Source organism: Paramormyrops kingsleyae, chromosome 11, assembly GCF_048594095.1.
Source record: "Paramormyrops kingsleyae isolate MSU_618 chromosome 11, PKINGS_0.4, whole genome shotgun sequence".
NCBI lineage: Eukaryota > Metazoa > Chordata > Actinopteri > Osteoglossiformes > Mormyridae > Paramormyrops > Paramormyrops kingsleyae.
In genome coordinates this window covers 10695437-10722121 of record NC_132807.1, presented here as the reverse complement: position 1 = coordinate 10722121, position 26685 = coordinate 10695437, and the positions used below count along the sequence as shown (strand labels likewise).

At 41.7% G+C, this 26685-nt stretch overlaps 1 protein-coding gene across 5 annotated transcripts; it reads left to right on the top strand.

Annotated features, from left to right (window-relative positions):
• The first annotated feature begins 635 nt into the window (after positions 1-635).
• On the top strand, positions 636-26283 carry LOC111840877 (paired amphipathic helix protein Sin3a-like). 5 transcript variants are annotated; one of them, XM_023806187.2, is made up of 22 exons: positions 2913-3151; positions 3498-3581; positions 5942-6155; positions 6330-6512; positions 8851-8957; positions 9247-9538; positions 10839-11090; positions 11405-11557; positions 11901-12056; positions 13655-13744; positions 14156-14274; positions 14562-14772; positions 15254-15370; positions 15547-15785; positions 16153-16336; positions 17447-18014; positions 18270-18439; positions 18846-19019; positions 19108-19200; positions 19345-19439; positions 20910-21111; positions 24390-26283. In XM_023806187.2, exons 2-22 carry the CDS (start codon positions 3556-3558, stop codon positions 24618-24620), a joined length of 3876 nt encoding a protein of 1291 aa, XP_023661955.1. In that variant the 5' UTR covers positions 2913-3151; positions 3498-3555; the 3' UTR covers positions 24621-26283. The 5 variants fall into 5 exon arrangements, with proteins under 5 accessions (XP_023661970.1, XP_023661955.1, XP_023661964.1 ...); XM_023806202.2 differs by lacking the exons at positions 2913-3151; positions 3498-3581 and adding an exon at positions 636-685; XM_023806196.2 differs by lacking the exon at positions 3498-3581.
• The last annotated feature ends 402 nt before the right edge of the window (positions 26284-26685 follow it).

Here is a 26685-nt window from a genome sequence, read left to right as displayed (position 1 = left end):
CTGATGCTGAACTGCCAGGGCAGTAAATCTTTCCAGTGAACCACAGCTGATGCACTAAGTGGGATGGATGAAACAAAAAGGCCGCAGACCAGGCTGGCTTTGGAGAGAACTCCCTAGACAAATAACACACAGGGTTGGTGTCAGGGTTGTCTGTGTGGACAGTACTGGGACAAGAATAAGGCAAGCTTGTAACAGAAAACTCCAGTAGGAGAACAAGCAAGTAAAAACATCTGCGCAATATCTGTACAGATGTGATCAACGATTTACAGATCGTACTTCACGATGTAATATACAAGGACAGTGTTGTGTCAGTGTAGGCAAAACTGCTTTCTTGAACCAATTTACAATATGGTTCAGCAGGAGTGCCACTTTCCCTGATATTCCTACAGCCTAATTGTTAATTCAGCCTAAAATAAATTCAAGTGCTGCACCTCATATAAGTTATATAAGTGATTCTTTTGACATGCTGAAAGACATGCGTAATTTTAAAGCATACTCCCCGATTTTTATTTCTGATTTATTAAACATTAGTCTCACAACAGCCCCCCATGGTAGTTGAGGCATTTGGCGGGTTATATTCAAATTGTATGACATCAGTAGCCATGAGAGCCAATGCTAAAGCATGGGGGCGTTTTCAACTGTTTTGTTACAAACACGAATCCGGAGTAAGAGGATCTTTTCCTGGGTATGTACCTACCTAATAACTAGTCTATCAGCAACATAAAGATATCAGTAATACAGTCACATGCTACTGTACCCCGAGTGTAAAGTGGTTGAATGAAACTTGATATTTGTTGACCTGTTTTGGTGTTTCACGATTATAAATGTACGGTCGGGAGGTAGCCGTAACAGCGAACGGTGTTTTTTTCCATTCAAAAAATGTACCTAGCCGATATATTTTTCGTTTTATTCTGTTGACCCCGCAGCAAGTGCATTCTCTATTGTGGAAACGCATTTACCTGTTCTGTGCTAACGCTGCTGCTAAGATCAGTAGTCCAGATAGTTGCGATGAAGCTGAACATCAGTCTTTAAAATCAAAATAAAGCTTTAGCTACTCATGTGCTTTATTTTCCAGTATAAATGAATCTCTTAGTGCCTGTTTCAACAGTAAATGGATTGCAAAAGTGGAGGTATTCATTTCGTAGATTTCGCACAGACTCGGGTAGGTGCTAATAAAGCAAGATATTAAAGGTGTTCAGTCTTGGGATAGAAAAGATGAGCACTGGGTAAAGTGAAAATCTAGGCACGGCTTCTGCATTTGCCAGGTCTCTCGAGTGACGGTGAACTGTCGGAATCATTACGTTCCACTCATATTATAAATCTGAATCGACAAATACTCTTTTAATAGTACTTTTTAAAATTTTATTGACACGAACTTGCTCGGTATTGTTATTTAAACAAACGCAATTGTTATATACCTGGCTAAACATTGCACATCGACTAATCCTTGCCTTTTCATTGTCTTTGAAAGGAAATGTTTGAGAGTGGCGGTAATCTTCATGGTGTTCGCAGTGTAACTACAGTATATTTTCTACCGACCTACCTGGACAGAATAATTTAGCTATATTGTAATTAGCGTGTGGTCAGATTAAGAGATAAGACATTTGGAATAAATGATTATATTGAACACTAAAGCTTGGATATTAATAGTACAGTACGATCTACATGCTTTCAGAAAATGGGCTGGTCGGAAAACACGCGTGAAATGGCTTAACTACGCATTAAGTGTAAAGGAAACAGCGCCTTCATCTAAAGAATTTGTAGCCACACCTTCAAGGCAACCATAATAGAGTCGATGTCATCTATTCAGTAACCCCAGAAAGAAGCGCCAATGCATACACCTAGAAGCGAACTTTCATTTTCATTCCAATTGAACCGCATTCATGGCGCCTACTTCGTTTTTTGTGTTTGACGAGATGAGGCATCTCAGAGCTAGCCGAATCCAAATTCACAACGTCCGCTACGTATAAAACGTTACGTGCAGAAATTACACCCTCAGTCTTGCTGCAAGTGATGGAATACTGAACTCGTTCTACGTGGAGAAAGACGGGAATCCCGATCAAGTGTTTAGACCTCAAGGATCTCCGGTTGATGTTAGTCCGAATGCTCCGCCCTATGGGCGAATGCCCTCAAGTGATTGGCTACAAGCGCCGATTTAGGTGGCGCCAAGCAAATAGCCCCTTTCGACGTACGTGCCTCCTTCAAATGGCGACTAAATAATAATCACGTGACACCAGAACTTCAGGAAGTTGTCTAATACGGTTGCTATTCATTGTGTTGTGTATCTCGAACTACTACTGCTGTTTATACCTGCAAATATATGACCGAATTAGGTGTGTTGTTTACCGAATTGATTACTTTAATTCTGCCATTTAAAATTGTTTTTCTATGACACCTATCCATGCCAAATTTCGTAGTATGTTCAATTCTTATACGAGCGACAAATTCAGGAAAACGTCCAGAAAATGCTAAATTGACGTGTGAACCTCCACAATAGCTGTGTTCCGTACAACCTTGAGTTCCTAGTTGCAGCAAACATGACACGCATACAACGTAACGCAATTTTCGTTTAGTCCTTCGTTACTGCAAGCCATAAAATGGAATGGGAAAAGGTTCAGCGTATTGGCGACAAGATATAGAAGTAATCAATTCAAATTGATCGACAGAGATTTTACCAATCCTCTTCGCTCTGTCTTTACTTCATGTGATTCTGTCTCCCTATCAGCTTCTAGTGGGCTGTACGATTGCTAAAACTGATAGGAGTCCCCGCCTCTTTATGATTTTTTTCATTCAGCTTTGATTGGCTTGAGAGATTCCCAATCAATACCGAGAGATCGCCCCTCTTTCGCGAATCTGATCCAATAGCCATTTGAAATTGGGCGGGGTTTTACCCAACTTGCTAGAGCCACGCCTCCAGGACAAGACACGGACGGAGGTTGTTTTCTGATGAGAATTTTCTTTTTGCGGTGTGGCGCTTTGGCTGTTTATTTTATTATTTTGCTTCTTTTAAAAGTTATACACCAGTATATTTCCCTATCTGCAGAGTCGCTTATGCGTCTTCAGTTTTTAAATCTCCGGAGTGTTTTAGGCAATATATATATACACACAAATAGACAACGAGTTGTTCCCAGTTCACAAGTGTTACGAGGAGGTGAGTTCATTCGAATTGCTAGCTTCGCTGTAACGGGAAAATACCGTTAAAAGTGTCCGGCGAATTCAACGTGGTTAGTCTGGGTAACGGGCGAGTTTCACCCAGTGATGCTGGCCGGTGAGTCTTGGTCTTTTGAGACCTTTCGGCGGTCTCTGATGTACATGTGCAGTCTGACCCGCCGTTACAGCACGATAGTTCCCAGCCCTGTTTGTCAACGTCGCATTGAACTCTTGCTGGATTAGCCAGCTAGCTTGCTAAGTAGTTTTGTATTAGTTTTATTCTGCTTTGTTACCGTGTGTGATTATTCCTGACGTTGAACTTTATTCTTTTTTTTTACTGCTTTGAGGTACGATCTCTCCCAACTCGCATATCAGCGGGCTGTAAATTTGCACGTCGTCCCGCTGATGTATCTCCGGCTGCTTGGAGAAACGTAAGGATCGCTTTTCCAGCGGGTCGGCGATACTCGAGGACGGCGTCTACCTTTTGTGACAGGCCGCAAAGCGAGGGGGGCGGCGAAAGGGGGACTGTCTGTTCTTCTTGGGTGAAAATAAAAATGCTGCAGTCAAGTTGCTGCTGGTACTACTAGCTAAAGATAGCATTTATTACCTGTAAATGTTGATTCTGCAACTTAAACGACCGGCAATATAATCATTGTTGTGCGTTTCACTTGATTTACCGCGTGTAGGGCGAAACGGATGGCTAATTTATTTGTTTGTCCATGTTTTTGTATTCTGTTTACTGTGATTTCCTGGTATACGTGCTGTTCACATTTTCCGTAGTATAGTAACCGGTGCCGATTAGCTAGCTAGTTAGCTTTGAGGGGAAGTGTCGGACGGCGATTACTGATGGCTAGCTACTTAAAAACACAGGAATTGATGGTGCCATCTATCACATCGTATGGGATTGTTGTTAGTAATACCGTCTGACTGGCTGACTGCAGAACGGAGCTGATTTTGAGTCAGTTCTCTAGTATAAATATTAAGTCGTAAAGCAAGGACATTCATTAACGTTGTTCATCATATCCACTATAAGATGAAGCAGCCTGTCGTGTCCGTCAACTGTAAAAATTTTTTTAGCTCGCCAGATCTAATTTTGAAGTCGATAGCTAGTATTAATTGGCCTGCCGCTGACCCAGACTTTAGCTTTGAGTAGGCTGATGCATTTGTGCGAGATCGACAATAACTTTTTCTGCCTTCGAGCAAGTGAATATTGGTGCACATAATCGCTGTTTATTAATCGGATTATCCCCTAATAATGGTTATTCTAGATATTCGCGGCGACGTGTAGTTTTTAACGGGTTCGGAATTTAAGGGTAACAAATGTGCTGCTCCCTCAGCCCCAGCCGCGCGGCCAGAGGCGTCTCGGTGACGTCACCGGGCTCTGCAGCTTGGGTCCGTCTCCGCTGCTGGGTACGGGCTCCGGTCCACTGCAAGAGGCCGGCCGGTCATAATCCAAGCCGGACACCGCCGTATTGCCCGGCTCCCTTTAGCTATTTTAGATCAAATTGTCCTACGTGAGATCAGACCCGGAGTTGTGCCGTTAAAGCCCTTCCTTCCCTAGGAGTATCAGTTTGGGCAACTAACAATGTTCCATCGCAACATTAGTACGACATTTCTTAATATATCTTAGGGTTATTTTAATTTAGAACATGTTTTTTTGAGTTTGCCATAAATGACTTTACGACGGCGTAATGCTATCTCGTTTGTTGTCGCTTTTCTAAACCGGCATTTCGGATAAAATCCGCGCATTTCATGCAGATGAATGGTCTTCGAGTGGCTGTAGTCTTCAGGATGTTTCCAAAACTAGATGGCTTTAACTCGTTTTTTTCGAGGTGTGGATCCATCGTGTCCAATAAAGGACAGATTTTGTTCCAGTGTTTGTTGGGCCACAGTTTAAACTATTTGGACATGCAGGAATGAAGAATCGTGGTGTTTCTAAAGCAGTGGTCTGTTACGCAGGGTGCATGATGCCTGTGGCTTTCGGGGTGCATTATATGGCTGGTTTTTCACAATTTTCCTTGACAGATCTTTTTATGTTATACTGGACTCTGCTGAGGCCCCATGTACTACACCACCTTATAGAAATATCCTCAACACGAATTGTATGTAAAAACCCGTCTTCAGCTGTTTAGTCTTGCAGCTGTGGTACTTTTACATATTTTTAAATACATCAGTTTCTCATCCAGTCGCAGTTACGAATTATGTTAAATCTGAACAATTTTTGTTATTCTGATAAGTACCAAGTTCTTTAGGGAAATTGACTGCGTATCACAAATAACGTTGTCAGTTAAACACTCATAAATAATGTCAGTATGTAATGTGCTCTTTTTTTACTTGTCTTAATTTGAGAGGGGCAGCATTTACTCAAGATTTTTTTTTTTTAGGTCAAAGTTACAGCTGATCTGTTGATCTAATTGTACGTATTTGTATGTGGTACAGGAGGAGAGAAAATATGTCATGTTTAACCATTTCAATTAAAACCTGGGTGTGGAAACAATGGTGGATTATCTACTTCATCTTTGTGGGAACAAGGATCAAGGCTCATTTTGCTTTGTAAATTCCCCAACGATTGTCTTGGATGTTCTTTAAAAAAAAAAAAAAAAAAAAAGTAAATGTTCATTAATGTGGCTGTGGTTTTGCAGTTAAGTTGTGAATTGAAGTGAGTATTGCAGCTGTGAACGTGTGACCACCTTCTGGAGCGATTAGGATGATGGCATGGGAGCATCTTACCCATGACTTCTGAGTCCACCAGCCACTTAAGTGCCTTGTTGACTGACCTTTGTTCGGTCAGGTATCGCAGCCCCCCCCTTGATTATGCGTCCACAATGAAGCGGCGCCTGGAGGAACAGGAACCGGTTTTTGCGTCTCAGCAGCGTCGGCTCTCAGGTGGCACTGACGGTTTCCAGCACCGTGTCCTGGCCCCTGCGCCAGCTGTCTACGAGGCCGTGCCGGACAGCATGCAGCCCAGTGCCAGCATCCAGTACTCTGTGCCACCACCATACCAGGTGCGTATCATGTAGAGTCCATAAACACTGCACTCTTCACTATTACACTTTGGTGAATTTACATTTTTGAATGGAAGGGAAATCCCATTACTCTCTATGTAATATTGAACGAGAGGCTTCACGTTTAGTTTAATGTGTTTTCACATAAGTTGGTGCTTCCTCTTTGTGCGACAGGTTCCCACTGTGGCCCAGAGCTCCAGCAGCCACGGGCACCCCCCCGGGCCTGTGGCACATGGTGGGGCACACCACCACAGTCCTGCCAGCAGCACACATGGGGCTCAGGGAGTGCAGAACCATCCGCACCCCCCAGCTCCCCCTGCCCCCATGCAGGGCCAGCAGCAGTTCCAGAGACTCAAGGTTAGGGGCCGCCCAGCAGACATGCTTCTTCCCATACTAATATTATGTAGATGTATTTAGGCATCGTGGGGTTAAATTTGTATGAGTGTCAGTTGACTGTCACCTACTTTTAATCAGACACCTATGAATGTAGTGTAGTTAAGGCTGGGTGATATGCCCTAGAAATGATATCACTGTATTTTCAGAAACTTTCACAGCGTTGATATTTATCACAATATTATAAAATTCTTTTATAGGGAGCAGTGAACTCACCACAGTTTTGAAGTTTTCTGATTCTGATAACCAAATTGTCTTACCAATAGTTATAGAGCGTGTGACCAGTATACTGATAAATTATGCTGGTGACATACCTTGATGGAATTTGTTTAAAAACAGTACATCATAACTACTAATTATTCAAGAAAACAAGTGTTTCAACTATACCACGATACTCATGTAGGTCTGGGCGATATCATATCGATATTGCATCACGCATGTGCAATAATCACCAGGGTTTCAGATGACGGGCAAAACATTTGGCCGGACGCCAGCTTTTCGGTGCTATACGGACATTTATTTACGCCCACAATTTTAAGCAGTTTAGTAGTATGGCTAAATTATTAATGAGGCTTTGTATGACGCCCAAAAGTCATTATTCGTATAAATACAGCATATCCTTATGTTTAATAAATGTGTCAGACTTTGAACTGCAAAAGGTACCATCACACCGCCGACGTCTTTTTACCTTGTTTATCCACAAGATCTCCTCTTTTAAAAGATGTGGTGGCTGCTCTTCTTCACCGGGATTTCCGGGGTATACCAAACCGTAGTATACCAAACCGTAGTATAGCAAAACAGTATTATGTGGGGTGTGCCACTAGTCGAATTTAAGAAACATAAAGTTTATACAGATTACTAACTTTTGGGTGTCACAAAACACATCTTACTAATAAATTAAAGCTATACTACTAATCTCCTTAGCAAATTATAGGCATAAATAATTGTCCGTATAGCACCGAAAAGCTATACGGACGAAGCATTTGGCATCTGGCCAAATGCTTTGTCCGTCATCTGAAGCCCTGGTGATTATTGCACATGCGCGATATAACATCGATATATCGCGCAGCCCTATACTCATGAAATTTAAAATGACAATATAAATGTTCATAATCACAGTACAATATTTTCTCAGTATATCATCCATTCCAGTCTGTAGTACCACCAGAATTGTATTGTAACACTGATGAGACAAGCACCTTATTTGACCCATGATTATGTATAGATGACTGTGGATGGGCTCTGCTTGTGTTTCACTCTTTGTGTGTGCTCATGATTTCTAAAGAAGCAAAATATGCACACTACTTTTTCTGGTCTGTCAGTCTATTTTTTTTTTATTGAATTTGGAAAATAAGATGCATCATTAATATAGTACAAGTGACAAAATAATTATTCTAATGAAAAACTGGCTATAAGAATACTGTTGGACGCTTTCATTGTGAACTCTAGGATAGGGGTTCCCAACTCCTGGTCCGTGGACCAGTACCAATGGAATACTTGCCAAAGAAAACTTGTGCTTTTATGGAGTAATTGGTTAATTTCCAAAAAGAAACTAAATATTTTCTATTTTTTATTACCCCCATATGTTCACATGTTCTGTTCGCATCTCAAAAATTGGAAATAATTTAATTTAGGAAATTGATGATCAAACCGTCGGTACACACCCCAGTTGTTTTTGTGTGGCCTTAACCAGTTTACAGATATCAAAAGGTTGGGGGCCCCAACTCAATAGAGCTTGGGCTTTATTGAAAACAATCGATTCTGATTGTCACCAGTATGTCTTCCTTCACACTCACCCATCCCTTCACTGTAAACGTATTTTTGTCAAACTCGCTCTGATGTTCTGATAACTCATTGGGCACCGTAATTGGTCCTTAATTTTTATAAATTTGCCTAAGTGCTGTGTTGGAAAGGGATTGAAGGGCAGGGGCCCAGTAATTTCTGAGCTTAGTCGCCTGGCCAGCTTGAAACTTGCACCACCACGGCCAAGGTTGTTAGGTAATATGACCCATATTTTACTGGTGAACGCAGGAGTCTGGAGGCAGAATGCAGTATGTTTGGATAAAATATGCCATTTTGGTTTTACTGTGCTTTTAAATGTTTCACACAATATTGTATTGAAGGGGTTTTCTGCCTGATCTGTGTTAAATACTTTGGCTGTTCGTGATTGATTCATACATGTTAAGTGTATCTACCATATAACGTTTTATTGGGCAAACAGCATAGCAATGAAAAAAATAAATTTTGGCTTGTTTTGGAATCTGTGCTGTAAGTTATGGAAGGTGGTCTCTCTCGTTTGCAGGTAGAAGATGCTTTGTCTTACCTGGACCAGGTAAAGCTGCAGTTTGGAAGTCAACCTCAAGTATACAATGACTTCCTTGACATCATGAAGGAGTTCAAATCTCAAAGGTGATGTGTCATTTTAAATGTTTTTCCACTTTTCCTGTAGTGATTTGGTTTTCATAAGAATGATGTACCCTCTTCAGTGAGATAATGGTGCTGGCAGGGTTATTTATTTCTGACAATCTTGTATTTGCTGATTTTTGCTGGGTTTAATAAAAAAAAATCTTGCAAGTAAAAGTGCTGTAATTGTCATTCTGTAGTGCATTAAAATGAGTGAGTGCTCACTGCTGTTGCTTTGTAGCTACAGTATTGATACTCGTATTGATACCCCACTGCTGTTGCTTTGTGCCTATAGCATTGATACTCCAGGGGTGATCAGCAGGGTGTCTCAGCTCTTCAAGGGTCACCCTGACCTCATTATGGGATTCAACACATTTCTGCCTCCTGGATACAAAATAGAGGTGCAAACCAACGACTTGGTGAACGTCACGACCCCGGGGCAGATCCACCACATAACCCCCCATGGCATCTCCGTCCAGAACCTTCCCATTGTGACCCCCCCTCAGCATCAGTCTCACCTAGCTGCCGCAGCCAGTACTGCAGCCCCCCCTCCCCCTGCCCAGCCTACACCTGCCAAAATGACTAAGGTGAGGTGCACTGCTTTATATTATAGTGATGTTTCATGGTACAGTAGAACCTTAAGCTATGACCTTACTTCAGTTTTTCACTTTTTACTAATGTTACAGTTTCCTCTTTACTACAGTATATACGTAAAATAGTCAGTTTCCTCTCCTACTAAATATCTTTGCAGCTTCCCCACATTTTCTCATTGGCTGACACTTTGGATACCAGGAATGTCACAATGTCGTTTAACAAGTTTTCAACTGATGTCATGTGTCTAGTTTTTGTCTGAATGCATGTTGCAGAAATGCAGAACGCGTGGTACAATACAGAATGCATTGTACAGTGCAGAAACCTACTGTACATTCTTAACCAGTTTATTGGTTGCTGAATGAATGGATGACACTTTTTCCTTCTTGGAGGTTTTATATGAGTAGCAGGTGATTTTAACCAAATTATTTATTCAGTTTTGAAAATCACAAAAAACAACCAGTGGCAAGTACTCATCTCTGTTAAAACACCCAATCAAATAGATGATTGGCAGTACAATGCAGGTTTAGGACTCAAAGGTATAGCAACAGTGCCTTTCAGCTCATCAGGTACTTTTAAATACTTTTTATTTCCTGTGGATTATAATTGATAAACTGCACATATTGTGCTCTAAAATTAAAGGCTTTTTCTGACTGCTTTTCATTGGATTTGTGTTACGAAGAACTTTCTGATTTTAAGTAAATTTGAATCCAGTTAATATTTTTTTGCCGTACTTAGAATAAAGCAAGTATTTTTTATCCACTTCTACTGACAAAATATTGTAATTTTTACATTGTAGTAGGGTGAAGTACTTGTATGTAGCTTAGTATTTGGTAACTTAAGATTGAATTGAAACAACATAAGTCACTGAAACTGGTATTGGTTTATATTAATTTCACCCTTTAGAATCTACATAACCTCAGTAAAAAATGTTGACTGATTCTTTTAATATTTTATTACTCTTTGAATTTTGCCTGTGCAAGTTAACCTTTTGTGTTTTTTTTTATTTTTTATTTATATATAATACGGCTAATACTGATTAGATTGAGCACTTAAAACAACACACCAGCCAGCAGAGAGAAGCCACCACTGGCTTTTACAGCAGTGATATGGTGGCTCTCTGGAAGTTGTAAAAAGAGAAGTATCGATGATTCTTTATTGCTTATGAAGTGATGAGGAATACTTCTGTTACCACTGTGTTTAGCATGTATGATGAAAGTATAGTATCATCTGTCCGTGATGGCTGCTTGTTTGCCTCAGCCAAGTGGATCTTCACTGTAGTCGTTCCCTCTTCAGCCGCTGCAGTCTCCAGCCCTGACGCCCAGCAGCCAACCCAACCCCTCCATCCCGCCCTACGCCTCTCCCCGCTCGCCCCCCATGCAGCCCCACACTCCGGCCAGCAGCACTCCAACTGGTGCCCCGGTCCTGCAGAACAACCAGCCGGTGGAGTTCAACCACGCCATCAATTACGTCAACAAGATCAAGAACCGCTTCCAAGGCCAGCCTGAAATCTACAAATCCTTCCTGGAGATCTTACACACGTATCAGGTCGGCCCTGAGTTTGCTGTGCTTTGTTCTTACTGGCTGCCAATTTGCAGCTTCTTTTTTAAAAATGTACTGGGAACTTGAGCCTTGTAGGGATGCAGATATTGGTTCCCCCTGTGTGTTGTGTGTGTGTGTGTGTGTTGTATGTGATCTGCGTTACGTGACAATGGGGACGCCAAGCCAGGACATGTGATTCCTTTGTAAAGCATTCTGAATTGTAAAGGGAAGTTCATTCCTCATGGTTTGTGAGTCTCCCTTTTCTGTTCCCTCACACGGCTCGGAGCCCTTCCGTTAATGCCATGTGCTTTCCTGTGCAGAAGGAGCAGCGCAACGCCAAGGAGGCTGGAGGGAACTACACACCAGCCCTAACGGAGCAGGAGGTATATGCCCAGGTTGCGCGCCTCTTCAAGAACCAGGAGGACCTGCTCTCAGAGTTTGGCCAGTTCCTGCCAGATGCAAACAACTCTGTGGTGAGTCTAGCTTTTGTCCTGTTGCGTGGAGATGAAGTTCATTTATTAGACTCCTAGCTGAGACTAATCATGTAGCTTATAACTGAAGCCCCTTTGTCCCCAACACCATATTTGAGTTCTTTCAGGTGCTGATTATATTACTTGTACAGGAATCCATGTAAAACTGCTTCTACTTAAAATAAATGGGCACATTTAGTCACCTGTCAAATATTGCACTAGTTTGCAAATTACATTCCAGGTTTTCAAGATGGTCTTTAGTTAAGAAGGCCAGCAGTGCGTGAATGCCAGGTGGCTCTGGATATAAAGGTCATGTCTAATTGCTGTTGCCGGTCCCCGTTCACAGCTGTTAAGTAAGACGACAGCGGAGAAGGTGGAGTCTGTACGTAACGACCACGGGGGCACCGTGAAGAAGCCACAACTCAACAATAAGCAGCGGCCCAGTCAGAACGGCTGCCAGATGCGAAGGCACTCTGCCGGCGTCACCACGCCCCCTGTCAAGGTAAACTGCACCTTATACACACTGTATGGGCACTGCTGTATGAGTCTTAATACTTACCCATCTTAATGGTGTAAAACTCTGGTACTGATCAAGCCTGTAAGCTCACCAGCCGGTGCGAAGAGTGAATGTGCTGCTGCTCATGGTTAGATTGCAGCACAGACGAGGGCCCAACTGATGTTAAGACTTAGTTTCCAATATGAAGCAGATAAAAATTCACATAATATCAGCCGATAATTTTATATGATTAAAAAAAAGTGACTCACCTATAGCTTTTTTTAAACAGTATCTTTTGCGTTGATGTATCAAAGAGCAGGAACTGGCAAAGTCTTAATCTAAATCTTAATCTAAGTATTATAAAAAAGGCACCTCATAATTTAACCTTTAACCTTTAGTTAATGCAAACTTTTTCAATGAGTTCTCAGCCAGGCACATTTAAAGAGTATTGTCTGGTTTGACTTCGGTTCTTAATGTCTATCAAATGAACTGTGTCCATAGGCTAGAACCACATTCAGTTATAAAGACTTTGACCATGACTAGCACCTCTTTCATGTCATGTATAACTGTGTATGATTGTGGGCTCTAACTCTGCCTAAGCCTTTCTGGGTTTTGCTCGACTTGGTATTGTGTATCTGGCTTTTACCATTCGTGGGTTAAATCCCCTTGGATGGTAGGACTTGGGCAGCTTTCGTTATTCACTCTCATGGTGTTTGTTTGTAGAGTACCCAGGGAGTTAGCTGTAATGTATTGTCTCTTCACATCCTTTTCTTTTGTCTTGCGTAGGAATGCTAGCAAGTTTGTGCCTTTAGGTAGCTGTGGGTTTTTATTTGTTTTTGTAAAATCCATGTTGGACGCGGGGAGTCTGTCTCTCATGCCACGCAAGTCTGACCACTAATAGTAAAACTCAGGGCAGTCGGACATTACTTTGGTCTTTCTCATATATAACTAGACATGCGTTCTGTTATGGCGTGACCCTGAACTGAACTTACTAATGATCCCTAGGCTATGTTTTATAATGACAGCTTCTCGTACTTCATATCATATGTGTTTAAAGACACATTTTCTGTACTAAAAATGCTTGTTTTTCACAGATAAATTTGTACCAGTAAAGTTGTGGAACCTTTAATATTGGCCAGTTTTCTCTGCAGACTGATATATTCGGCCCTGGTAGAGAACGGCTGCATGTCTTCTAGACTCCCTCACCATTGCACTGGTAGAATGGAGATACTTTCAGTGTCAAGCTAATTGTCTCTGTTTAATTTAACAATCACACTAGATTTCTGTGCTATGAATTTGCATATTTTAATAAAATTCTACATGTCATGTACCCCAGAAACTCCTTTTGTGCATATATTACAGGCAGTGAATTTGATGAAAACGGCATTATATTTTGATGTGAATGACCTGTTTTGGAATTGTGTACTGTGTTTGCTCGCCATAATGTGCACCATTTCTGTGGGCTTTCATTGCTCTTTCTGTAGTGTTTGTAGGTGCCAGGTCACAGAAGATGCTGTAGGTTTACATGAGTTTGCCCAGACGTTCAGCTGCCACCGAGCACCTCAGCACTTAATCTTTTCTATGCCTTCTCTCTCTTTTTGCAGAAGAAGCCCAAGTTGCTGGGTTTGAAAGACCAGCCGCTTGCAGAAGTCGGTAAACATGGTATCGGCACTGAGTCTGTCTTTTTTGAGAAGGTGAGCAGGGATCCCACAGCTTAACGTATTCTGCTGTTTTGATACCATTTACCAACTGTAATCTTTAATCCACTCCCCAGACTCGAAATGTTTTATTTTCAATGTGTGACACATGCAGTGCAGAGCTACTCGGTCAGCCAGTCTCCCACAGTACAAAGAAGTGTATACAAATGAAGAACCGATAGACAATTAGATGGGTAATGGCACAGTCAAGATGAGTAACAGATGTAGTACTATTCACATAAAATAGAAAGTGCAGTAAAAGGAGCTTGAGGAAGACGAACTGCAGAATCTATTTCATCTTCATACTACAGATCACATGCACAGTGTGCTTTTCTCGTGTAAATGTGCCCGTTCAGTGCACCATATGCGTAGGCATGTGCAGGTGTCTTTCAGCTGTGTGCATTGCAGGTGCGGAAGGCCCTACGCAGCTCCGAGGCTTACGAGAACTTCCTGCGCTGCTTGGACATCTTCAACCAGGAGGTGATATCGCGTGCAGAGCTGGTGCAGCTCGTGCTGCCCTTTCTGGGGTGAGTGTCAAACAAAGTGCAACTAAACTCTTTAGCAGCATTGTGATGCAGGAAGACTTTGACTATAAAGTAGTTTGACATTGGATTTCTGTATGAAGGTTATCCACTTCTGTTACACTATTTGCACTTTGATAATGTATTTTGTCAAGTTCTTTAACTTTTTTTTTTTTTTTTTTGGAAATATGCCATCGTAACAATTTTTTAATATATTTTTGTTTTGCTTCTGAATGTTTTACTGCTGGACATACTGTTAAAATTATGTTGCATGTGCACAATTTTTTAAATAGAAAATTCCCAGAGTTGTTCAACTGGTTCAAGAACTTCTTGGGATACAGGGAGTCTTCCCACATGGAGAGCTTCCCTAAGGAGCGAGCCACTGAGGGCATCGCCATGGAGATCGACTATGCCTCCTGTAAGAGGCTTGGCTCCAGCTACAGGGCACTGCCTAAGAGTTACCAGCAACCGCGGTGCACAGGGAGAACGCCGCTCTGTAAGGAGGTGAGCCCTGCACGTAAACCTGCCCATTGTCAGGCAGGAGCTTCTGAAAGGACAATTTTTTTTGGGATACCCCTTTCCAGGCATGGAGTTGGAATGAAAATGTTTAACCAAACCTTTACTCTAAAAACGCATAAAATGTATATTTTAGTTCGGAAGCAAGGACACTGCTTGCACAGAGAATGCAGAGGTGTTCTGGGAATTCAGGTTTAAGCTAAAGGGGTCTTTAGTCTGAGGGTTGCTGTCAAGAATAAAGTGAAATACTGGCGTACAGGCACATGCGAGGGAGTAACAGGTGGGAGAGTACCAAGGCTGTCACCCAGCTCCGAGGGCCAGCATCTTGGCCTCCCCGCAGAGAGACTTGCCAAGTGCCCTGTTCTTGTGTATGAGAGAATTTTGAGTGTAAAATGTGTCTTCTCACTGGTGTCCCCTGCGGCGGCTCAGGAGGCGCTAACAAGGCCTGTTTGTACCGCGACCCATTCAGGTGCTGAATGACACCTGGGTGTCCTTTCCCTCCTGGTCTGAGGACTCCACCTTCGTCAGTTCCAAAAAGACCCAGTACGAAGAGCATATTTACAGATGCGAAGACGAACGCTTTGAGGTAACCAAACTAGTGAATCATAAATTCAAGAAATGTGTTTTCCCCCATTGTTTTGCTTTGTATACGTATTTTTATTCATTTATTTATTTTTTTGGTTAATATGTGAAAACTATAAACAAGTTCTCAAGACCAGTGCTTTATATCTGCATGGAGTATTGAAGCTCTTCTGTTCACAGCTGGACGTGGTGCTGGAGACTAACCTGGCCACGATCCGCGTGCTGGAGGCCGTGCAGAAGAAGCTGTCCCGCATGTCAGCCGAGGAACAGGCCAAGTTTCGCCTGGATAACACCATGGGCGGCTCGTCTGACGTCATCCACCGCAAAGCTGTCCAGAGGATATACGGGGACAAGGCTCCTGATATCATTGATGGTCTGAAAAAGAACCCCGCGGTTTCTGTGCCGATTGTGCTGAAGAGGTGAGGCGCTTCACCCCACAGCTAAAGCCCAGGGCAGCTCCAGTGGCACGTTAGCCACGTAAAAGCGGGATGCCAGCACTGAACTGTAAAGTTTCAAGAAAGAATTGAAGGAGATTATTTAAAAATTCTGGGGGGAAAATGGGTTTCGGCCTGCACATACTTTATCTTTTGCTACATTATTCTAAAATCTGACTGACCTCAATGATGAATTAATTTAGAAGTTAGAGCCTAAAACTTTTTGGAGTTTCTGTTGAAAAGAGCATGGCTAGGTTTCCAGTTTTCGGGATGACGCAATCTGCTTTTTATATGCAAGCCTAGTATGTGCATCATTTTATTAGCTTTGGTTAATAATAAAAATGCTGTTCAGGTTAAAGATTAAGGAAGAAGAGTGGAGAGAAGCGCAGAGGGGATTCAACAAGATCTGGAGGGAGCAGAATGAGAAATACTACCTGAAGTCCCTGGACCATCAGGGCATCAACTTCAAGCAGAATGACACCAAGGTCCTGCGATCGAAAACGCTGCTGAATGAGATCGAGAGCATCTATGACGAGGTACGAGAGAATTTCGAAAACTATGGGGCCGCCTGACCTTCCAGGTGAAATGAGAAAAAAGAAGTACCACTCCATAGTTAATGAATTCACATTTTTCACCTGAATACTGATTTTTCCAGTGTATAATAAATTCATCTAAACTAAAGAATTCAGTCCTATATGCTCTATCTAATGGGTCTCTAGAGAACTCCTTTGCTACTTTATGACTGTTAAGGTTTTTATGGAGGTTGAAAGCATCATCATGATGACCTGGTGCCGGTACTGGGCTGCTTCTCGCTTAATGTCTTTTGAGAACCAATCCGTGTTACCACCAAAAAAAAAAACGGAATGGAAACATTATGTAACTGGAAGTGATACTAAAGTATAGGTTGATATGAAATTTTTTTTGGATTTATTTTGATTTGTTTGAAAATTTTATAAGCTGCCGTACCAAAAAAAAAAAAGAGCCTTTAAGTCTCATATTTTTCAGAGTATGACAAGTTGTGCTCGCTCTCTGTTGCCTGTATTCACTTCTGTCTCCGTAAAGACTCACCCATCTGCATGTGACTTATTCTCATTCGCTGTTTTACCGCTGTCCTTTTAAGGATCATGCGATAAGAGCCAGCTAAAAGTCGAGCTTTGCTGCCTGCCCCATGATCTCTACTCTAGCTATGTATTCAACTTGCGACATATTTATAATTCATTGTTAAATCTGACCAGTACATTGATCTTTAGTATTTAACTGAATTAAAAAAAAAAAAGTACCATTATTCTGCTAATAAGCTGGCAAGTTGTTTGTGTTGGCACCAGCAGTATTAGACAAAACTATATCGCTTACGGAATGACTTTTATGGGAAAGTTTAGACATGATAGCTTGTCTCGCTTTTGCTGATGTTACGGTTCCAAATTCTGAGACCACCTTTTCTGTGGCGCCGTCCTGCAGTCGCCCAGGGCAGGATTTTTTTCCTGTACCACTTCTGCTTGGTGGAAAGTGGGGTATTGCAGTTCTACTGGGTGGTTGCGGTCATAAAACACTCACTTGTGTTTCAAGATCAGGCCTTAAGAATGTAATTATATTGAATTGTTTTGCATTGGGGTTATTTACTAGTCAGTCATTCATCTGCCCCGCAGCGCCAAGAGCAGGGCTCAGAGGAGAATGCTGGCCCACACCTGAGCCTGACCTACGAGGACAGTCAGATCCTGGAGGATGCTGCTGCACTCATCATCCATCACGTCAAGAGGCAGACCGGCATTCAGAAAGAGGACAAGTACAAGATCAAGCAGGTGGTCCATCATTTCATCCCCGACATGCTGTTCGCCCAGCGTGGGGAGCTGTCCGATGTGGAGGAAGAGGAGGAGGAGGAGGCAGAGCTGGATGAGGGTGGGGCTAAGAAGCACAACGGCGTGGGCGGCGGCTCGGGGGGGAGTCCCACCAAGTCGAAGCTCCTTTTCGGCAGCACGGGAGCCCAGAAGCTGCGCTCCACGGACGACGCATACAACCTCTTCTATGTCAACAACAACTGGTACATCTTTTTGCGGCTGCACCAGACTCTGTGCGCACGGCTTCTGCGCATCTACACGCAGGCGGAGCGCCAGATCGAGGAGGAGTGCCGCGAGAGAGCGTGGGAACGCGAGGTGCTGGGCCTCAAACGGGACAAGAATGACACGCCGGCTGTCCAGCTACGACTGAAGGAGCCCAGTGAGTACCGGTGGAACCCGCGGCCGCATACGCTGCCGTTCACTTTAATATGTACCAAACATCTGATAAAAGTTACGTCAGAAGAATGGTTCCTATTGTGCAGCGTGAGAAAATGATCTTATGCAGTATTACAATTCTTATGTGAGGCAGTTGTTTGCTTGAGTTGTTCTCGTAATTGTTCTTGCTGGACTATTAAATTATTTCCGGCTAATTTATACATCCACATGTAACTTACATTGTCCGTCCTGCTTGTAGTGGACATTGAGGTGGAAGACTACTATTCAGCGTTCCTGGAGATGGTCCGCAACCTTCTCGATGGGAATATGGATGCCTCTCAGTACGAGGACTCACTGCGGGAGATGTTCACTATCCATGCCTACATGGCTTTCACCATGGACAAGCTCATCCAGAGCATTGTCAGGCAGGTCAGTACACCCTAGATGCACCCAGTGTGAATTACTCCTCTGTGCTGATTAATTACAGAATGCATTCCTCTGTCTTCATGCTACTTGCTGTGGTATATCAAGTTTCCTGAAGTCTGCTAATAGAGCCATGGTTACACTGACACATTTTGAGTGTGAGGGCCTGCATCACTTACCTTGCAGCTTGCTAGATATGCTGTATACAAGGTGACACAAGAAAAAGTCTTCCTGGCTAATGTACCGTGGAACGTGCTTTTTAAGGAATTGTAGTTGATCGTTATTGTGCAGCTCAGAAATTGGTGGCTTAGCGGATCTCCTCTTCATGATAAATCCTTTTTTTCCAGTTGATTACAGGTTCTTTCAGCTTTTTACAAGGCAAAACACTCAGTGGATTCTTCTTTATTTCCAGCTGCAGCATATTGTGAGCGATGAGATTTGCGTGCAGGTGACGGACCTTTACCTGTCTGAGAGCCAGAACGCAGCCACCGGCGGCTCCCTGTCCACTCAGGCTTCCAGGGCAGCCCAGGAGGCAGCGTACCAGCGCCGGGCTGAGCAGCTGATGTCCGACGAGAACTGCTTCAAGGTACAGCAGCGGCAGCTCATTCGCAGCTGGAAACAGCTGACTGCCGTAGTGTAAACAGACTCACCTCTTCTATTGCCTTTGCGCGCAGGTGATGTTCCTGAAGAACAAAGGACACGTACAGCTGACTGTGGACCTGCTCGACACAGAGGAGGACAACTCTGATGAGCCCATGGAAGCTGAGGTGAGCTTCCTGGCATGGCTTTGCCTCTGCAGGCACTGAAGATACGGGCAGACCTCAGGACTCCCTGTCTCACACAGCTTATGGTGGTTTCTTATTCTTACCTGCGGACCTTAATTAGAATCCCCTGTCGTGTTTGATTTGCAGCGCTGGTCCGATTACGTAGGGAGGTACCTGAACTCCGACTCCACCTCACCGGAGCTCCGAGAACACCTCGCACAGAAACCTGTCTTCCTCCCCAGGTGAGAGTCTGGCCATGTCTGTCAGCAGGACAATCAGTGCCCAGCTCACCCCTACATCACTGGGGATACCTGCGGGCAGACCCTCTGTGTCTCTTCATAACCTGGAATCAGTCACAGCTCTGAGTGTATTGCTGCAGAGATGGGGCTGGTTAAAGGGCGTGTGGAATGGAAGTATGTAAGACTGAGGTTGCATGATCAGTTGGAACTCTGCATCTCATTATGCTAAACCTTAAATGTGACACTTATCTAAAGATGAAACACTAATCTTCCAGCTAAAAAAATGTCCTGAGTTAGCCCCAATTTGAGCTCATTCGGCACTGAAGTTTTACAGTTTACAAGGCATTGTACAAAAACGATATGGCAAGAAATAACGTTAGTCAAACATTCTGCCTAAGTTGCATTGTTGTAAGTTATTCATTGTTTGCAAACTTAGTTTTTGTGAAATCTACGCGTAGGTGTTTGTGCTGCTGTGTAGTGATTAGAAATCTGAGTTCATTCTATGTCATCCAGCTGTGTTATGACTGAGAAGATACAGTGCAGTCACTCCTCTGTGGGTTTCATTCTTCTCTTTTTTGGGGCTTTTCATCTACAAACTGACCATGAAACATTCTGACCTGGTTTCCTTCTTGCAGCACTTCTTGTATAGAGGTCCTGTAAATAAAATGTTTCTGTGAAATTTATTCCCAAATGATGCCACCTGTATGTGATTTTGTTTAGACACTTGGCTGGATGCAGTTTTCAAAATTTCCCTTTCTTGTTTTATTTTCCATAATGTTAAAATTGTATATTTGGATTAAAAGATTTTTTTTGTTTTCTGCACACTTCTGTCCTATATGTTTTGCTACTGGATTCTATATATTTGTTCTTTTATAACTTTTTTGAAGTAAATCAAGATGAATCATTAGCTCTTTTCAGTTTAAGAAGTAGCAGCACAAATGTTGTTTACTGACATTGAATACTTTCAGTGTAGTCTGAACAAAAGCTGCAGGGGTTCATTCTTTATCCTCAGACTATTGTAATTTTGGAGATCCTTATACCCATCAGGTCGAATATGCAACTTGTCAACATGTGGGCAGCTAGTAAGTGTTCATATTTTGCTGTGATGGTTTACAGCCAGGTTTAGTAGAAGCCAGAATGCAAACTGTGATTCGTGGGTTTTGCTGTTACTCATCTATAGCCTGTGTAGTAAACGCAAATTGTCTCTGTTTACTTGGAGTGGGGGAAAAATCAGTACCACTTGCTTTTTTTTTTTGTTGCTTCCTGGGCTACCAAATGTAAGTCCTTATGCAATGGAATTTGGAAGTGTGCCGTACATGAATGAGTCCTTGTTTCAGCTTGTCTCCAATTCCCTTCCCTATCCAATGAAGTTTACCAATCTTCAGGCCTGAGTTCCTTTAGAGGCACTTGCAGAGGGAATCGGCATCATTGCCCGTGTGTTTATGCCAGCTTCTGTACCGCCCCTTAAACTAGGAATCTGCGTCGCATACGCAAGTACCAACGGGGGCAGGAACAGCAGGAGAAGGAGGCTAAAGAGGGTGGAAAGAAGCCCCCCGAGGGCGCCGAAAACCTCAAGATGGAGTGCATGTTTAAGCTGAACTCCTACAAGATGGTGTACGTCTTCAAGTCAGAGGACTACATGTACAGGCGTACCGCCCTTCTGCGGGCTCACCAGGTGAGCATCACCTTCCACGCTAGGGGTTTGCGATATGGCCAAAATATAATATCGCCATGCGTTTTGTTATACCCATGGGCCACGATATAGATCATGGGGTGTGTGTTTTTTTTTTTTTTTTTTGGTGGTGTGGTTAGGAATCTTAATTAACCACTTAGCTAGCAAGACAAACCTTACAAGAGAAACTGCTTGTAACATACTTACTTATTAAGAGATCCTCCTGAGACCCAAGGAAAAAAGTGTCCTTCAATTATAGGTTGTTTTTGGAGGAAATAAGACATCTTACAATTTAGATTTTTTCAAATTTATTTTTATTTTTCATTTCACAGAATATCCTCTTTAGTGTACAACAGGAATAAATGTTTCCTTACATCAGTGAAAAGATAGATGCAAAAACAACATGTCCACTACAATGGGCATAAATTAATAGGTGGAGTCTCAGGAGGTTACATAAAATACGGTCCATATAAAAAAAGACTCGTAGTAAAAGTGAATTTTAATTATTTTTTTTCCCCAAATAGTTAGTCTTGTTTGTAAATGACAATTTATCACTGGTCAATAACTGGCCAGTTCTGAACTACGTTTACAACAAAAGCAAGCAAATAATCGATAACAGTTTTTCTTTGCTCAGAATGAGGCTGAGCTGATACCATCCTGGTCATGTGTACACTGTTCACACGCATGTGCACACGTACATTACCTTCCATTGGCTCAAAGAAACAGTTTTTACAAATTGTATTTTAGGAGTTCTAATGATTGAAGAAAATGACAATTATCACATTAATGCATTATTTTATAAAAGTTCCATGTTAAACTTTAAATGCAGCATAAACGCAATGTGTTAATATTTAACAAACAGCAAAGTTGTTTAAAATCAAATTTAGCCTAAGTCATTATTTTCATTTACAGTACATGTAAATGTGCACTGTTGTGTAGTTGAACATAAATATACACAACAAGCAATATGTTGCTCCAAAAGGGCAGTTGATTATCACATTAAAGCCATTGTTCATCTACATAGTTCAGAACCAGAGGCAGAATTTTTCATTTTATAAAACCTCTTCATGTAGACTTTGCATTAATGCACACATTGTGACTTGGCGACTAAATACGCTTGCATTGACCCTTCTTTTGCACAAATTGGCTGCATCTCGTTGGTAACATGAATTATTAGTTTTAACTGCCTATCGGAAGAAGTCTGCACTTTCACTGTGCTGATTACAATACAGAGACACCATTTCGGTAATGAATGCTGCAATTGCAATTGCGGCCGCCTCATAATTCTCTATGCTAATTCTCTATGCAAAATCCTGCATAAATAAATGTAACAATAATGTAGTTAAATGTAAAATGTTAAAAATGTAGTTAAATGTAACATTTTAAATGTTTTGTGTAGGGCTGTCGCAATTAGTTGTAGTCGGACGTCGATGCTGAGAATGCGTCAACATAATTATTTTAAATCGGCGCATCTTTTAAAAAAAATACTTTTATGATTTCTTCAGTTCATTATATCAAATGTTTTCATTTTATATCACTGCATAATTATGGGAGTAGTTCAAATTATCAGATAACAGAAAGGTGATTTTTCACAGTGCAAAGTGCGATAGCTTTGTGTAGGGCTATGCATGAGCACCTGCAGAGGAAATGCTCAGGCTCTATTCTGGATGATGGTCTGCCAGAGTAGGCAAAACCACCCTAAGTGCTGTTTATACGTGTTTGTTAAATTAACATTAGAATGGAGACGTTTTTAATATCTTTTGTCCCTGTAACCGCCAAATTACCTAATTATTAAAACCATGAAGTTGTCTGCCTGATACATTAGAATCTGTTTTTGAAAATGTTTAGGCTAAAATCTGCACTTATTCTACATTGATTGACTGTGCCAGTGTGTGCTTTTCGTAAACTAAAACTACACGAAAATGGACACTAAATAAAAGAATTTGTGAACTGAAATCAAAATATTTATAAAAAAGAAACTGTCAGACTATACTCTGCAAAATTACCGCCACACCACCATCTTTTTACCTTGTTTTACCCCAGTATGTTTTCTTTTAAAAGATTGTGGCTGCTGATCTGTGCCATCTTTCACCGCGATCTCAGTGCTTATCACTTGTCGCATGTGACGTGCTCCGCTAACCGAATTTGTTAAGCATGAGGATACGCAAATTTAGACATTATTAACTTTTGGGCATCACTATACGCATCTCATTCATACATACTTACGTACCTCGGTTTTGAAGTTACTCTACATTTTCGGTACAGCAGGGGTAAAAGAAACAAAACAAATTGCTTCTTTTTTCCTTTGCTAAACGTATGAAGCATGACTGACTGTCGTCCTTAAGTCTCTCTTAATACTGCTGCAACCTAAAAAACTAATATTTATTTGAAAGTAAATTAAAATAAATATTCTCTCAAGTAAATAAAAATAAAATATCCATTAAGGTACACATTTAGAAAGCTAACTGTACCTGATCTGTACTGTATTAACATTAGCAGTCTTCAGCTTCAGATTACAACAGTGCAGCATCTCATATCATATCATCTTAAATACAAAGCATAACAAAATAAATATCCATTATGGTGCAGCATTGTCGCTCGGGAGAAACACACAAAGTTCCACATTTGTTGCATTCGTTCAGTATATATGTTTACCAAACTGAAAGACCTCTACAGAAAGTTTTCATTAGCAAGGAATATACCATTACACTCCTAATTTTTAGGCATGCTACTGATATGCTTATCAAATTGTGGTCAAAAATAATGTCCATATAGTGCCATAAAGCCGGCATCCATTATCTAAAGCCCTCCAGTGAGAGTTTGTCAAAATTAACTTAAATGATCAAGTTGATTTTCTGGAGGAAGATTAAATGTTTAGATTAATCGACCAACTGATCAAATCGATAGATTAATCTATACAAATAGTTGTAAGTAGCAGCCCTAGTTTTGTGTCAGTAAGACACAACATGTGGAAGACACTGCAACTGAGGGCAATGTGCTCAAACAGACTGTCCGTATCTTGGCCTGATATTTGCCTTACTTGTGCTCAGGTCATTTATTTGTTTTTCTGCTAAAGAAAAGTAAATATAGTTCTGGATCACAATTCCTGTGACACCTCTGAAATGTATCATGGGTACACCGGTTATGATAAAATATCGCGATTTTTGCCCACCACTGCTCCATACTTCATTCTCTGTTGTTGCTGTGACCCCATGCACTCAACGTTGGGTTTTAAGGTTGCCGCTTTTGCCTGAATGTTAATGAGGGACTTTTCTCCACAGTCACATCAGAGGGTCAGCACCCGGCTTCACCGACGCTTCCAGGCCTGGGTGGACGAGTGGGTAAAGGAGCATGTGACCCCGGATATGGCTGCCGGCTGCAGCAGGTGGCTGATGGGAGAGGGCCGCGAGGGACTGCTGCCCTGCACCACCACCCGAGAGCCGGAAATCGTCCACTTCATGAGCATCAACAAATACCGCGTTAAATACCTGGCCCCTTGCAAAGCTCCGTAGCCAGCAGGTGTTCTGGGAAGCCAAGGGGTGGGTCTCTGTGGGTCTCTGTTAGGGCCTGCGGACAGGCTGGCGGAGCCAGGGCTGGGCCGTCCTTTGTACACCAACACCGCAGCAAAAAACACAAAGATCTGGTTGCCACAGCTGGTGTCACATTTTTCACAGTTTTATCTTTAATGACCTTTTAGCTGTGCCCGCTTATAACGGGCCCTCTGTGCCAAAACACGGGACTCCTCCAGTTGAACTGAACGCCCACCAACTCTTTTTGCAGATTCTCTTGGCATAAGATATGGCTGCATACCAGATTTGAACCCAGGTCACAGGTCTAGGTAACTTCAGGTGCTCTGCGGTAGGTAGTGAAAAAATGCAGGATGTTTTGTCCATTGGGTCCCCTGGCTGCGCTGTGATGCAGGCAAGGGCCGTGATGTCATGTCGCAGGAGGTGTGAGGGGCTTTTAATTGACAGGCCTCATGTGTGAAGCCATCAACATCACTTTGTCTGCAAAAAGACGAGGTAATTATTACTTTAACTTCTGGCTCAATACAATAATTGGCTGAAAGATGCACTTAACATTCTGGCCCGCGTGTTACCAAATTAAGATTTTCCCCATAGAAGTATTCAAGTAGCTTATTTGGAGAATTAAAAGACACGATGGAGATACAACACAAGCAATATCCCTGTGCTATTTGCTGTTTTCTATGTCAGGGGATGATTTTTTTTTTTTTTTAAGTCTCATGGTGTTACTGCTCTTTCAGAGGCAGCATTAATACATCTGTTATAAATCAGACTTGGTCTAAGTAGATGCGCTATCCATAGCAATTAATGTAAAAACATAGTCTCACTTTAGTAATTACTGGCCACACACTGTAAAATTGTATAGCTTGTGAATGTCAATATGACAGTTATATATTCTGATATGTATAATCAAAACTAACTGACCTCCATGATGCAGTACTTTCTGAAGGTTCTGGCAGTGACCTGAGAATCAGCACATCAGCTAGAACACTCAAACAATGGGGATGGTCAATAACTTATAGAACCCACACAATGCTCACTCTTTGTAAATGAACTGTATATAGTGCAACCTTTTTTTATTATTATAGAGATCTGCGTTGATTTGTTAGCCTGCATCACAAGCTTTCAGTGGACTTTAGTGAGAGGTGGCTAAAGTTAGTATATATAAAAAGCTAAATTGTATGACAGTTTATTACAGTTTTTACCAAAGGGAGTTTATTAAAAATTATAGTAGTTTTTTCTGTGTTTCTTTTTTATTTTTTTTTAATAGTGGAAAAAAAATTTCATTTAAAAGTAGAAAATTTTCCAGGATTTTTGAAATGGAGGTTTTTATAAAACATCCTCATGAAGCTGACGTTTTAATTGTGTGTTAATTTCAGACTGTAGTGATTCACTGCCCATTGGGATTATCCTACGCAACAAACGAGAATCTAAACCGAAAAAAAAGACTTGATTTACACATTAATAATTACTCTTGATAAGAGCAAAAAAGGTATTGTATGTTGATGCCCATGATAGATTTCTGCTCAAAATATGGAGAATTTGTAAAACGTCATAAAAGCATGTCTTTTCTGTGGATCTGTATAGCCCCTTTATTTCGGTAGTATTTAAGATTTCTAATAAAAAAGATGATTGTAGCTGATTTACCTTATGTGTTCGGCCGGTTGTCCAGTTTCCTGTCCAATGCGCGTTTCGTGTTTCGTAGGCTAAAGGAGAAGCGGGGTTGTGTTCTACAGAACTAGCTTAAAATTGTCGCCTCACTGTGGGTTTAAGTATAGGGTGACCATGACAATTCAGCAAAAAAAATTTAATGAATGAAACAATTTGCCTGAAGTTGTAAGACAGGTGACACAATTAATATACCTATTGTATATGGTGATAAATTTTTTATTGTCTGGTTTCAACATATTAGCAGAAAAAAGTTTTAATGATTTTAATTTTAATCAACCACAAACATTTGTATCATCAGGATGTAAGTTTTCTTCCTGCCTGTAAAGGTTTGCAACTGTATTTTCTTCAGTGCATCTGTCCATTCTAATGTTGTAAAAAAAGA

Coding starts and splice junctions, on each gene's coding strand:
- LOC111840877 (XM_023806187.2), top strand. CDS start 3,556: ATGTATCTCCGGCTGCTTGGAGAAAC. Junction 6,156..6,329: donor CTGTGCCACCACCATACCAG/GTGCGTATCATG, acceptor TTTGTGCGACAG/GTTCCCACTGTGGCCCAGAG. Junction 18,440..18,845: donor TCCAGAGCATTGTCAGGCAG/GTCAGTACACCC, acceptor CTTTATTTCCAG/CTGCAGCATATTGTGAGCGA.